We start from the raw sequence: 15,861 nt of genomic DNA on the forward strand, positions 1-15,861 counted from the left end.
CTTTGAGACCATTTTGAGTTCAACATGTGTTTAGGGGATTCAGAGTACTTTGTCGATGCCCCAAGACGTAGCATACTTCTTCACTGTCAATTCAAGTATAGCAAGACTACCATATGCCCCACCTTTGAACAAAATTTGAACTGCCTTTTTCAGGTTTTCAACTCAAAACCTCTTTGGTCTCAAGGTGCCCTTTGCGGGTTTTCACCTTGACCTCTCCATTTTCTTTTTTTTTTTTTTTTTTTTTTTTGCTTTTGAATGAATGAAGGTCACAAGGCGCCCTTTGCGGGTTTTCACCTTGGCCACTCCTTTTCAAGTATTTCTGGATTGAATCCGAATTTAGGATTGGATCAGTGTTTTTTTAGGGAAAGCATCCTTTACCTCATAAAGTTCTTAAGCATCCATTTCTCTTTGAAATCCTTTCGTATAGAAAGGATCTTCTGCAATACCAAGTTCCAACTATGAAATTCCTTTGGGTGAACGATTTCCACCATAACTCAGCATCATACGCGTTTGACCTTCAACCCCTTTTCTGCAGTCAAGTTTAATGAAGACATTTTACTTCATCCAATTCTTGATTCAATCAAAGCTTGGAGAAAAAGAATCTTAATTTCCATGGACAGAACCACCTCTAATGCCCCAGTGAAGGTCCTGGTCAACTTTAATAAGCACAAAGAGTAAAAGGTAGCTTCTTATGTCAATATTTACAAGTCTCGGTCATCTTCTATAACTTTTCTTGATTTTTGTATCTTTCTTTTGGCAGCCTTTGTTGCATTGTGATATGACATTGTACAGTTACGCATTAAAACATGATTCTTTCTGGCTTTTGATTTTTTTTCTTGTCCTTTTTTTATTTTCTTTTTTTTCTTTTCTTTTTCTTTTTCTTTTCATGACTATCGACCTTATAATATTGGCATATGAAGCTACATTCATCTTTTTAGTGAAGCAATTGACGGCCACGACGATGATGTCGACTGGAAGCTTTTGATGAGATCATCCCCAGAACATCTATGCCCCACGTATTGAAAAGTTTGTGAAGAGATGAAAGAAACACGTGAGTCTTGACGTCATAACTGATGCTATTCCCTTCCCATGGTGGACCAAAAGTATCCGATCCTCATTGATGAGCCTGGCTATTGCAGAACCACTGTCATGTATTCCTTAGACACCCTTATAGACCTCTTTCAAGATGCTCCTAAGTACGTCTTAATATGATTGTGCTAAAACATCCTTGAATTCTTGAAAATAACTCAATAGTCTTGCCTTATTTCTGCGGTGGGCTAGGTTTCGATCTTCATCTCTTTTCTAAGCTCACAATGTCAGCTAACCCTTTGTAAGTTGGGGTCTGTCTTTTGTCTCATTCTGTCATCTTCACGATCGTAAGATAGACACAATCTCTATCATCTTCGAAGTCCAGAGATCCTTCTAGACACATATCTTGCTCCAAAGGGAGTTAGTAACAGCGTCGCTCGTGACATTGATATTTGGGGACCTGCTGTGGGTGCGAAGGCAAATTCCAGAGAATAAATGATTCTAAGGATGATTATTTGTATAGGATGATCATGAATGTAAAATAAAAGAATAAAAATCCAAATAATAAAAGAATCTATAAATAGAATAAAATTTACTCAAAAAGATGCATTTCATTGAAATAAAAATCTTGGACCGGAACCTATTTCCCAAAAGAAGACTTATCACCTCTAGGTCTTAAGGCGATAAGTATGTTTCGAATATTACTCTAGATTAGCTTTAAAAGTACACGGATCTCTTCCACTGTCCCATTGTTCAAAACATTCCCAAGTATGTGAAATTTGGAGGTGGGTGATGGTTGAGTTGGGTACGAATTAGAAGCATAGTGGCTTCCTATTCCCACCACATGGGTTTCTGGCTCCTTTTTTCTTCATGGGTGCTGCCCTTTTGGGCTCTCAGGGCATTCCATCCTTCCATTTTTGATGGCATTCTCTATAAGTTCCCCGGATATCACAATGTTCGCAAAGTCTTTTGTAGCACTTCCTACCAACTTGTCATAGAATGGTGCTCTCAGAGTATTGATGAAAAGGACTGTTATCTCAGTCTTAGTCAATGGTGGTTCCACTTGAGCCGAGATATCCCTCCACCTTTGAGCATATTGCCTAAAGGTTTCTGCTGGTTTCTTTTCCATCCTTTGTAGAGTCATTTGGTCAGGCACCATGTCAGACACATACTTGTACTGTTCACAAAATACTGATGCTAAGTCCTTCCAGGATCGAATCTTTTCTCTACTAAGTTGATTGTACCACCGAAGAGCTGACCCTGTTAGACTATCTTGAAAGCAATGTATGAGTAGTTTATCCTCGTTCACATAACCAGTTATTTTTCGGCAAAACATGACCAGATGCGCCTTTGGACATCTTGTCCCATCATACTTCTCAAAATCAGGCACTTTAAACTTCGGGGGCAAAATCAGATCAGGTACCAAACTGAGTTCTTTGGCACCTAGTGCGGAGAAGACTTCAGTGCCTTCTATCGCTTTGAGTCTTTCCTATAGACCCCTATATTTTGCGTCATGGTTATCCGATTTCAACTTGGCTACCTCTACTGGGTCATCCAGATCTGGGACTAGTGGATAGCAGGACTAGCCCCGGTTTGACGCGAATATTCCTTGCCCCAAATTAGTAGGCGGGCGGTGGCATAGGTCGATGTTCCAATCCATGGGTTCCCTTGAGTATACTCTCTCTGTTGTATATCACGGCGGTGGAGTGAATCACAGGGGATAGAGTGGATCTGATCGTGATGAATTCTTGATCGAGACTCCTCAATGTCAGGGCTCCACATGGGTCCTTTTCCTTTAACTAGAGCTGACATCATCTCTATCATCTTGGCCATTTGATCTCTTTGCTCGAGTAATTCCTCTCGAGATCTCACCATTAGGTCTCTCGTCTCTTGTTGTGATTTGGCCAGTTGCTCTTGTAATTCTTTTTGAGCCTTTTCCATCCTTTCAATTCTCTCATTGAATTCAGCTTCCATCACTCTAGCTTGTCGGCGCGTTTTATACTGATGACGTGGTTCCAGTCTTGTGGTATTACAACTGCGAATTATATATTTTGTCTTCAGCGACCGAGTATGGGATATGCAATGTATGGATGAATGCATGAATGAATGCACGAATGTCAAAATGAATGTCAGTCATGAATGAATATGCAAAAATTTGGTGTTAATTTCAAGATAGCCCCTATTTAGGCATTTCCTTAATCAAAGGAGTATAATACAATGTTTCGGTCACTCGTATAATTGACTCCTCCATTAGAAACCCGTTTTTGGCAACCAATCTCTAATCAACACCTTCCTAACAAGATGCCTTCGATGCATGATGAAAAATAAAAATACAGACAAACGACCTTGGTTAGCGCAACACATATAAACAGAGAAAAACTGTGGAAAATCTAACAAATTAAGCTACTTGGTCCAGTGGACTCGATTCCCTTGCTTAGAAAGCACAAATGTAAAAGAAATAGAAGGTAATATGTGCTTTTCCCGTGTACTTATTTCGGTGACTACTAAATGAGCGGAGGTTCGGCATGGATCTAATTGGGTGGCTCGTATGGTTCACTATATGCGGTTTTGGTTCTAGACAGGTACTCGAATTGCTCGTACTATCATCTGCTAAGATTAGCACGAAGTCTCGGTCATAACCCATCACAGGCTCATGAGTTCAATTCGAGGGATTACATTTATTTATGCCTATGCGGAGGGACAAGTTAACTCACGAAAGCATAAGTCATATGTAACCCGAAAGTATTCACTAGCCTGTGCGGAGGGACGAGTTAACTCACGAAGGCATAGCGTTTACTTTCACTTAAACGGACAGAGCCCGGGTATAGAGCTCATGTTATGCAAAGATGTATGTGCACGGTGTGTGGGGAGAAACTTGCAAACCTTTACGTTTTATTTAAAAAACTAAACCAAAACTAAAATCACAAAAATTTAAAGTGAAAAACAACCGGATAAAACAAGTTAGAATATATACAACACGATGCAAATGCATGATTTTTTGAAAACAAAAATTTGAAGATCACGACTAAATGTTAATTTGAACAAGGAACTTTGAAAATTTTGACAAAGCGAGTTTAATTGACTCGACTCTCAAAAAGGCTCCCAATTGGAGTCGCCAAATGATGTGACGTAAAATTTTAGCTTAGCTTGGTCGCTAATTGTGGCGATTTATTGAAAAAAGTTTGAAATTTGACGTTTGATTTTTGAAATAAACAGGGAGTCGCCACCGATCCTTTTTCCTAGGTGTGATCGGACACCTATTAGATCTCTTATTAAAACAAATAAAAGGCTAAGTTTAGGTCTACGTTAAAATCCAGAGAAAATTTAGGGTTCGAGTCGGTTACTGCTGAGGAAGGTATTAGCACCCGCGACGCCCAAAATTGGTATCTTATTAAACACATGTTGTCTTGATTTTTAAAAATACGAATTCAATTTGACATTTAAGTGTGATCCGATTGAAGGAAATGAGAAGTTGCAAGTTTTTTGTTTTTTTAGAAGGACATCCCATTTTTAACACGAGCCGATTAATTTCACCCAACATAGCGATGAAATCGATGACTTAATGTTAAAATTGGTACATTGCATTATTCTTAAAATTAAAATGTAAAAAGTTTTTAAAATGATAGTAAAAAAATCCAAGAATATTATTGTCAAAAAATGCGAACAATGATGTGAATAATAAAATATATAAAATATAAAATATTAAAATATCAAAATATTAGAATAATAATAATTAATATTGACAAATAAAAATAAAATAGAAATAAAAAGATGTACATAATATATATATATTAGAAATAATAATGATGTTTTAAAAAAATACTATTAATAATACTACATCAATATGTACATATATAAAAAATAAATACGTGATAATATTAAAAATATGTACATAATATAGTGTTAAAAATACATACATAATATAGTTAAGATATATACATAAGATAACATGTAGAAAAAAAATATATAAATAATATAATATTAAAGATATATAAATAAAATAGTATAAAATATATATATCGTAATATAGAATTTAAAATATACCTAATGTATTAAAAGAATATATATAATATAATATTAAGAAATATAATAATAACAAAAAAAGAGAGAGGAGAGGGTGGGTGATTTTCGCCACAATAAATGCCATCGTCCGTCGCCGGACCGTCACGGCATCACCAATTACAAAGAAATGGGACCTCAAAAAAACTTTTCGATAAAAATAGGTAAGCTTCCTCCTTTTATTTTTACTTTCGTATAAAAGAAACAAAATAAGATTGAAAGGAAAAAAATAAGTAAATAAAGAACTTAAAATGAGAATAGACAAAGAAACCTCTTTTGCTTTGATCTTTGATTAATCTCCAAAAAAAACTAGCTTCTCCAAAAACTAGCCTTCACAATAACTCTTCTCCTTGATTACTTTAAAAAGAAACCTCTCAAAAATCTTTTACAATAACTTTCTCTCCCAAAAACTCTCCAAAAAAATCCTACCCCCCATATACAAAATATGAGGAGGCTTATATAGTCATTTACAAAATATTTTTTTATTGTTTATGTCTTCATTTGTAGGTACAAGTGGTGGTGGAGAAGGTGTGGCTAGTGGAGTTGGTGGTGGAAAAAGAGTGGCTAGTGGAGTTGGTGGTGGAAAAGGTGTGGCTAGTGAAGTTGGTGGTGGAAAAGGAGTGGCTAGTTGAGAAAAGTTTAAGTTGTGGGCTAGGTTTTTTTATTTTGATTTGGGCTTAGGGTTTGGGCCATTGGGGTTTTGATGTAAATTGGGCTTTGGGTAGTTAAGATTTTGGGTTTTAGGTTTAATTTTGGTGGGTTAGGTAAGGCTAAATTGGGTTTTGATGTAAATGAGCTAAAATTGGCCTACAACAACAATTGTGAAGAAATTGTATAAATAGTTTTAAAAAAATGGCAAATTTTGCCATCTAATTATTTAGATAATATAGTTGATGATTTAATATTCAATATTTTTAGTTATTTTATATAAGTTTATATTTTATAATATATAAATCAGTTAAGTTGAATAAATATATTTATTTTAAGTTGTTTTGTGATGATTTGATTTTTTAAACTAGTATAATAATAGATTTAGTCTTCAATATTTACACATTTTATTAATTTGATTCTAATTCTAAATAATTCAAAAATTTTAACTTTCTACATTTACAAAATCTATTAATTTGATCCTCAAACACTTATAACTAAATATAATATAATTATATTTAAATACATATAATTAAATCTTAATAAACCTATATGTAAATTTATGTTTTTGATAAACTCAAAACTCAAAATTTAGTAAATTTGTGATTTTTATAAATGATGGTAATAAGAGAAATCAAATTTTTTTCATGAAACCTAACAACTAATTTGAAGGGATGGTTTAGGAATAAAACTTGATAAATTAATCTTATAATTTGAAGTGCATGCATGGGAATGAAATGGTTGAAGCCTTGGTGGTACAGCTTTCAATCTTGGTAATATGGTGGATATTATTGTGCGTAAACCTTTGCCATGCTGCTTTTTCGTTGATACTGTTTGGATTCAGTAGTTAATTTACAGGTAGATGTCGACTGCAAATATTTCTCAGGTTTCCTATAAGCTGCTGCTGCTTCTTCTCTTAGGCTACTGGATTTGCTTTAGTTCCGGCCTCGAAATTAGACCTTTTTCTTTTCCAGAGAGCATATAAAGAACATTAACAAAGAGCATATATATTAGAGAAAAATCTTTATAAAACAAACATGATTAACCAAAAACTACTTGCAACACATCCAAAGATTGTTTAGTAGATTCAAGACTTGTCTACTTTATTATAGAATATGACAAACAAACTCAACCAAATAAGTATAAAGTATTGTCCCTGAATTGACAGTATTCGACCGAAGATAGGTGCATTTTTCAGAAGCATGTTTCGCAGAGCCAACAGCAACAAAGAGCGAACAAACTGCAGGTATGACACCAAATAAAACAAGAGTCAAAATTATTAGATTGAAGGAAGAAGATAAAACAAAAACACAAGGTTAGTAAGTGACATGATTGTATTAATTTGTCAAAATGATCGTCTTTTTAGTAGATTTCTGCCTGCATGAACATTTACAAAACAGTCTTTGCTGCAGAAACTCTTATTATATATATAGGATAATCATGTGTGTACCATCCTTCAATGAAACCTCTGTCTCCTTTCTTCTTTGAGCGAGGGAAGCACTTGTTCTGAGCAGCAGGCCGAGGGGGGTCAGCAGTAGGATATCCTTCCAATATCAAAACAAACAGGAAAAAGAGCAGTTAGGTCTTGGATCATCAAAAAGAATAATATAGAAACTGGATGTTTTTTTTTGAGAGAGTTGGAACCTGCTGGGGGCTGATTCTCTTGTGCAAAGTCTGACTTAGAGTTGGAACCTGCTGGGGGCTGATTCTCTTGTGCAAAGTCTGACTTAGGCATTTTGGAATAAGCAGTATATGTGTGTTCAAAATCAAGCAAATATGCTTAAACTTGGTACCAACCCATCATTTTATATACATTATTAAGCGTAACAGTGGACTAGTCTCGTAATTTTATTTTACAACTATGGCTTACTTTTGACTTTGATTAGGTTATATCCGCTACATCAACATTTGTTTGAAATAAATTAAGTGAAAAGATCAATCTCAAATGGAATCCCAGCAGCTAGCAGGTATATTTCCACCTCATCACATTCTAAAAGTAAAGCCACGACGTCCATGAGTTGGATTTTGATTCCTTAATTTGTCATTAAGGAAAAGAAGACCAATATTTAATAGTTAAGATGAAAAACCAATGAAATAAAAGAAAATGCTAATGGGCGTAAATCTGTTGAGTCACTTGTGCTCATCGAATATATGCTTTGGTTCTTTTCAGAGTCACAGCAACACCGAAAGGCGTTTGAAAATCGTGTCACATATTCTTCCCTATCGTACAATGTGTTCCTCTCAATTTTACACTATCTTTAATTTTAATTTTAATTTTAATTTTAATTTTAGTTTTAATTTTATTTGGTAATAAAATATGTATATGAAATTTAATTTTGATTCAATCATATAAATTTTAAAAAATAATACATCAATTTTTTAATACTATATTATGAGAACTTATGCAAAATAAGAGTTTTAATTAGCCACCGCTCCATTCAAGTTAATAAATTAATATAGTAATTTGTACTTTTATATTGGATAAATATAATTATATATAAACATAAAATGATTTTATATCAATAATTGTGTGAGAATTTAATCAAATCAATATTTCATGCATAAAGTTATACAAAATAAAAATTCATGTATAAAATTATATATTAGACCAAAATTCAAATATAATTTGAATTTTGTCTCTCACTTTAATACTTCAATTTCTTTCCTTGACCTGTGTTGTGTATTAGAAAACGTCATGGGGCTCTTCCAAAAATTAGAATCCAACACATATACATAAATTCTAAATTTTTAAAAAGTTTCTATAAAAAATAGGAAAAGAGAAATCCAAAAATATAAAAAATTGAAAAATTGAAAGAATTTAGTTAAATCTAAAATTGCATAAAAATGTCAAAATTCAAAAAGGTGTGTATGTACTTTTAGGAAAATTGCAATAATTTATTTTCTTTTACAAAAAAAAATCCATATATATATCAAATTATTCTAAAAGTTCAATAAAAAAAGGAAAAAATAGTTAAACTTTAGAAATTTTAAAAATGTCAAAAATTTAAATATATATCTAGAGAAATTATAATAATTTACAAAATAATTTGCAATAAACTCAAAAATAAAAAAATCCTAGAAAACTTCTTAAAATCTTAAAAATATTAAAAAATGAAAATGAAAATTTAATCAATAATGGTCAAGATGGTATACGAGAGCCAATGAAGGTCAACGATGGTTAAAGAAAATGATAATATTCTAAAAAGCTTATATATATTTTTATAAATTCTTTTTAATATATATATATATATATATATATTATCTTTTTAGAACTTTAGAAAGAAATAGAATCATATTTTAAGTTTTAATTGGTTGGAGGTGTCACATGATATGTTTTAATAAGCGCTACATGTCAACAATTTTTTTTTCATGAAAATGGATTGAATATAACTTTAAAACCAATTTAGGCTAGAAAAAAAAATTTAAGTATTAAAGAACCAACCTGATTACATGGTCTTAGGATGAGCTGAATTGAAATTGGAGATGGTTGAACAATAACAAAATGAACAAAATCCAATCTATAGGAGCCTTAGAGATTATTTTATGATTGATCCCAATAGAATTCAAGGTAGCATTGGAAGGCCTTCTTTCGACATTGACTATGCTCCAAAATAAGATACAATTTCATGAATGCTTAACGAGGATATTAATTTACATCTTTCTAATTTCTTAGATGCATGTTAGACCTCTCCTTAGTGGTTGATGAAATCCTTAGGCTTATATCGTTTCCTTTTTCACTTAAAGACAAAGTCAGATTTTGGCTAAATTCTTCACTATAAGGACCCAATTAGTGAAAGTATTTTTAGTCAAGTACCGTTCACCTACTAAAACTGCTAAGTGAGGCTTGGGAACGCTTTAAGGACTTGTTGTGAAAATGTCCACATCGTGGTATGCTTGAATGGGTGAAAGTCCAAATGTTCTATAATGGGATTAGATCTACTATAGATGTTGTAGTTGGTGGTGTGCTTATGTTTAAGAATGAATTGAATGATACAGCCTTGCTAGAGGATATGGCTTCTAATAGTTAGTAGTGGTTAACTAATAAGTAAACCACTCAACCCAAGACCTAATTAAGTCTTTAGATGACAATTAGATAATCTAGAAATGAGGCTTGATTCATCTCTAGGCTAGAAAGTTAAGTCCCATCTATGACACTCCTAACCCGAGCCAGTGACAGTTTTAATCAGATGATGTTACATTCGATGTCTGGAGGCATCATTGATGACATGGTCAATGGACAATGATTTTCTAATGATTAATTTACAACACTTATTTAAGGTTCTAGGCTCGATTATATGCTTTATCTTTACTTTCAAAGTTAACTATGAGGTATCAATACATTTGTGAGAGGCATCGATATTCAACATAATATGACCTAATAAAGGCCATTCCATGGTTTCTTAGCTTGCAAGAAATACCTAAAATACCTTAAGTAACACTCTAGTCAATATGGTAATAAGCCTAAGACCTAAATGGCCACATTAGGAATCGCTATACTTAATTTACTCTATAGTTCTATGTTACTATCTACGCTTTCATATTTCCATAATACATTTCAAGCTAACAAATAAACCAACTAAAACCATTTAAGCATCTAATTGCATAATTTATCAAGCACAAATATACCTATATACAAATCATAACATGACCAAGAGATAACTACAATCCTTATAGTGTTGCATGCCAAAAACTATTAATTACTAACTCAGAGCATGAGTAGAAGCTGACATTGATATAGTTATAACTCTGAATAGATGATGCAACCCTTCTCATAATATCAATTCATTTCGACTGTCCTACATACATAAAACAACTATGGTGTGCAGAGCATTATAAAGCTCAACAGAAAACTTATTGAATCTCAAACAATTAATATCAATCTAGTTTGCAACAATCCAATGATAAAACTTAGCTCTTCCATTCATTTATAACAATTCCATCGTCACAATCAAGTATACAATAAAACATATCATTCATCGATGCATCAATTTAAATATTTCAATCCATATTGATTATTTTTATTCATATACAATGATTTTGATAGCACAAATAACATTTCTAATGATACATATTATAACTTATTTGTTTGATATTCATATAGTTATCATTTGCATTAACATAATAAATGCTTCAATCTTGATAATTCATTAATATCTAATACATAAACATATTTACTAACACATTTACAAATTTAACTATCAAACACCTTATTTAATTTATAATATAATTTCCTCTAGAAGTTGGGAGCACTAAGCTTGCCTTTGAACTTACCTCCATTTTTCCATTAAGCTTGTTAAAAGGCTTCACATAACATTGTTTGAAGATGAAATTGTTACACATTTATTCTGAAGAGATTATACCATACCCAAGTTCTCGTTTAATCAAAGGTCATTATTTTCATACTTAATCCATTTTCATTCTCTCTCTCTCTCTCTATTACAACTATAATATTTACATTTAAACCTTATATAACAATTGGTTTAGTAATTAAGTCACATAAATTTTCATTTTATTATAAAAAATAATTTTATAAAAGCTTAAAGTTACAAAAAACCCTTAAACTTTTTCAAAAAAAAACATCAAACCACTTTAATTATTTAAAAAAATATTTGAGGAGTTTATACATATTAATCTTTTTATAGATAAAATCTTGTATATCTTAGCTTAGCTCAACCACACACCACTTCACAACAAGGACTTTAATCAACCACTTTGATGTTACCTTTAGAGCTAGACACTTCACCAGTGTCTCTTAACTTTAATATCATACCAACACCAAACCCTGGTTGCTATAATACTTATCTTTAAATACATCAAAATGTAACCATGGATGGTTGAGTGGAGAGTGATCTTCTCACCTCTCTTGCACAACCGAAACTAGGAAGTAGAAATCTCCTAAATTTGTTTCCTTCTTGCTCGATTTCTGGAGCTCTTCAATCTAAGCTTCGTTACTCACTTGAACCTTAGCAATTTTGGCTTGGGTTCTCACAGCAGGGAGGAGAAAACTCAAGGACATTTTCTTTTGGAATGGAGGAGATGAGAAATAGAAGCTTCTCCACTTTCTTTTGTTTATTATACGTAATTAATCTATATCTATAAGACAACAAATGATTATTATTTAATCTATGGACTATATAATGACTATGGATTATTTACTACAAGGTCTTAGGAAAACACTCTTTTAGTCCCTTTTCTTTCATATTTATTTCAAGTCTTCTCCTCACATTTGTCATGCCACTTTATTTTTTCCTACAATTTAATCCATATGCCTTTTAGTTATTTGTATTTTAATTTTATTTTCGATGATTTCCCAGTGTCACATTTAATTAATGAATATGGAAATTTAAATTAGCTTAACCCCAAGTACGACACAAACTACGATGTCAAAAATTTTGGGCATTACACCACCAAAATGGAATAATCCAAATTTGAGTTCGGGAAGTAATTCTAACACAGGTCAAACTTATAACCCAACAACCATTCCGACACCCATTTAACTTAGAACGTAGAGAAAAAAAAACTAAGGGCATTTCTAAAACGCTTGAATAATATGATGCTTTATTTTAGGCTAGGTTTGTTTCATTCAAAATGATTTATGAAAAATATTTTCTGTATTTTTTTATATTTGTTTCATAGAAAATAACTTGATCAATGAAAAATAAGCTCTTTTTTTTTATAAAACGACTTATCCTTTTAAAAAACGTAAATTATTTTCCGGAAAAGAGCTTCTCTATAAGTAATTTTATTTTTATATATGTTAGGATCGACCCAATTAAGCAATAAGTAAAAAAAATAGCGAAATAAATTGAGAAATTTTACACACAAATTTAACATGAAAAAATCCCTTCAAAGAGGATAAAAACCCACAAGAAAAGATAATTTTACTATAATGGCAAAAGAACGAAGAGTACAAAAGATGAAGATAAAACTAAATCCCAAAAACCCGAAAATAAAGAACCCTCAAAATGTAAATACAAAAATTCTCTAAATGTATTATGAGTTCTAATATCTAATGGGTGTATTTTCTAAGGTTATAAAAGAGCCTATTTGTAGGTTAAATTCTTAGGTCAAATAATAATAAAATAATCTAAACTAAGATCAATATTTGATTGAAACAAATAAATTATAGAGTTTAACTGAAAGATTATTTCTCAAATTTGACTAAAATAGAGTCATACTTAACAATATAAAATTCACTTAAATCAAGCTTAATATTATTATATTAATAATAAATTTTATTCTTATTTTTGAAAATATTTAAAATATTAATATAATTTATTATATTAATATTCCAATTTTATTTTAATAATAAATTTAAAATAATCATTTTAAATAATATTCTTTATATTATTGAAAATATTCAATATTAAATATTTTAATAATAAAATTTATTAAAATTATAAATATATTGATAAATGTTTTGTAGTATAAAGGTTAAAATATGGCATAAGTTCATGTACTTTTATTTGTAGTACAAATTTGTAATTTAGTCCTGTACTTTTATTTTAAAAATTTAGTCTTTCTAGTTTTCATATTTGAAAATCAAGTCCAATTGTTAACATTGTTAAATTTTTTTGTCAATTTTGTTGATATCACGCTTTTAAATAAAAAAGTACTCGTTTGGTAGTTATATAACTAAAAAATGATGTTGTAATGCACTTGAATTTAACAAAATGTTTTTAATATATGTAAAAATAATATAAAATATAAATTTATAGATATAACATAAACTCAATTGAATAATGAAAATATAAGAAAATATCAAATGTATGTTTGCTTCATTGAAAACAACTTTTATGAAATATTTTCAGGAAATCTATCAAGCAATTGAAAATATACAGATTCATCCAAACACCAAAAAATATTAAAATTTCTAGAAAAGTGGAAACATCGAGTATTTAATGTGGTTGCTAGTCTAACTGAGTGGAAGCTCTTGGCTAGGCACAATGAGAATGGGATTTGGAGCTCATTCTTGGGGCCATGAAATCACTAAAGGCATGAGAGCTCATCATTGGGCCCTTATGGGACCATTTGTAAGGCACATAGACTCATAACTTGGGCATAAAGCCCGCCTTTAAGAAGGCTTCATTTAGCCATACATAGGGGTATAAGTGCTAGACATAAGGAGAATAGGAAAAATCAAATTTTGAAAATGAGATTTAGTCTTGGGAATATCAAAAGTTGACTTCCTAGGGTTCCCAAAAATTGACTTTTAGGGTTTTGAAATCAATATTTTAATTTTTTAGTCTTCTTTAATGTGGATTTTGATTTTGAGGATTAGGGATGAATGCATTATTATGAGAAAATACATTTACTACGATTAGTAACTCATCTAGTTTATTTCTCCAAGTGATTTAACCCTTTATTTAAAAGTTTTACATGTAACTAGTACGAAGTTGTAATGAGCAAGCAAAAAGACCAACTGGACGCATATAATTAAGGCTAAAATAACAAGTAATTAAGTTTAGACTCTTCATCTATTACATATAGAGTTATTTAGTCATGGAGTCAATTAATTAAAAGTACCATGACTAAACCCCCTATTATTTACCATTATGAAAGTAATATGTGTTATAAAGCTTTAGTCTAATGCCTTTGCCATATGTGTGTTACTCTATTAGAATATCTATGACCTTTTAAGGTTAAATTTGTTCACCTAGTTTGATCACTTTTATCTAAAGGTTTCCACTATATCTACTATGATGAAAATGATCATTATTTGTGCTAATAAAGATTTAATCATTTACCCTAGCCAAATGGCCAATGACCATATTCCATTTTCATAGAAAATACAATGCCATTGAGAGGATATTGTTAACTCTTTATTCGAGCTATGATTCCATTATCTATAAGTGAAGCGATGTTATACATAATTCATATACCCAACATACCAATATTTTGCTTACTACTTTAAGACACATAGGTTATAAATACATCAAAGTGTACAAATCATACATACATAGTCATTCACTTAGTTAGGATTAAGTTAAGTCACACTATGAACATTGCAAGTGCTTTAATCCATAAAAAGATCTAGGAGTAATTCACTAGGTTCCAATAGTTTAGACAATTGCATCTATATCTCTATCTTGGGAGTCAAGTGTAGCTTCGATAGTCAAGACAAACTATCTAATTGGTTTTATAGAGAACGTAATAGTCCTAACATGAGTTAGCTGTTCATTATGATCCTGTAGACTACGAACTAGTTAGATTATCTTTCAAATATAAATTTTCTTCTACATTACAAAACTTTCTTTATTATGCAACTTAATATTGTTTTTTTTAACAAAGATATTTAATTTCATTAAAAGCAAACTAGGAAAACATTAAAGAAGTCATTACACAACCTGGTAAAGCAATGAAAGAAAGTAAATAGGTAGTGGACTAAGCTAGCTAGCATCTACCAGTCAAAAGCTATGCTTTGGGCTCTTTCAAAGCAAGAAAATAACCAAAAACCAAATAAACCTAGACCTCTTATTAAGAGAAAATTAGTATCTATCGGCCATAGAAACCACTTTATCCAAATCCAATAGGGAATAAGACACATGTGGTAGTCTTCCATCCAAAAAAGATATGCATCATGGCAAAGTCATATTGTGCCAATAGATTGACATCCATTTTTGCCTTTGCGAAAAATGTGATGAAAATAGGCAAGTTTGAAAACGAAAGGCAAATCTACTATCAGTGAGTCAATATTTGCTTGCTTATTTTTTTAATCAAAATTCTTAAAGATATCCATGCCAAAACTATTAAATAAAATGTAAAAATTTTATTAATTCAAATAGTTGGAAACATTATAATAATTTGCAATGAAATTAATAGTTGAAGGGCATAAATACTAACTATTAGTTCGTAGAGTATTGAAAATTTTGTTCTAATTATCATATAATTTTTTGGTAAAAACTATTCGTTGCAAGTGCTCTTCGAAGAAGTAAACGATTGGCCATGAAATATGCTCCATTCCTATGGGCAAAGATCGAATTGCCGACCTCATGATTAAGGGATGAGTTGAGCAACCACCACACCACACATTATAGTTAAATTATTATAATTCGAACCTTGGTAACCTTAACTAAAAAGAGAAAAGAAATTTTACTAGCATGTGTTGGCCCACCATACTTATTG

At 31.2% G+C, this 15,861-nt stretch overlaps 1 protein-coding gene across 1 annotated transcript; it reads right to left on the bottom strand.

Annotated features, from left to right (window-relative positions):
- Positions 1-6,727: 6,727 nt before the first annotated feature.
- On the bottom strand, positions 6,728-7,539 carry LOC108456492 (protein CYSTEINE-RICH TRANSMEMBRANE MODULE 12). The gene is made up of 3 exons (XM_017755056.2): positions 7,381-7,539; positions 7,187-7,280; positions 6,728-6,976 (listed from the first exon to the last, which is right to left on the bottom strand). The coding sequence occupies exons 1-3, from the start codon at positions 7,469-7,471 to the stop codon at positions 6,931-6,933; spliced, it is 231 nt and encodes a 76-aa protein (XP_017610545.1). The 5' UTR covers positions 7,472-7,539; the 3' UTR covers positions 6,728-6,930.
- Positions 7,540-15,861: the final 8,322 nt, after the last annotated feature.

This window comes from Gossypium arboreum, chromosome 9 (genome assembly GCF_025698485.1).
Source record: "Gossypium arboreum isolate Shixiya-1 chromosome 9, ASM2569848v2, whole genome shotgun sequence".
Lineage (NCBI taxonomy): Eukaryota > Viridiplantae > Streptophyta > Magnoliopsida > Malvales > Malvaceae > Gossypium > Gossypium arboreum.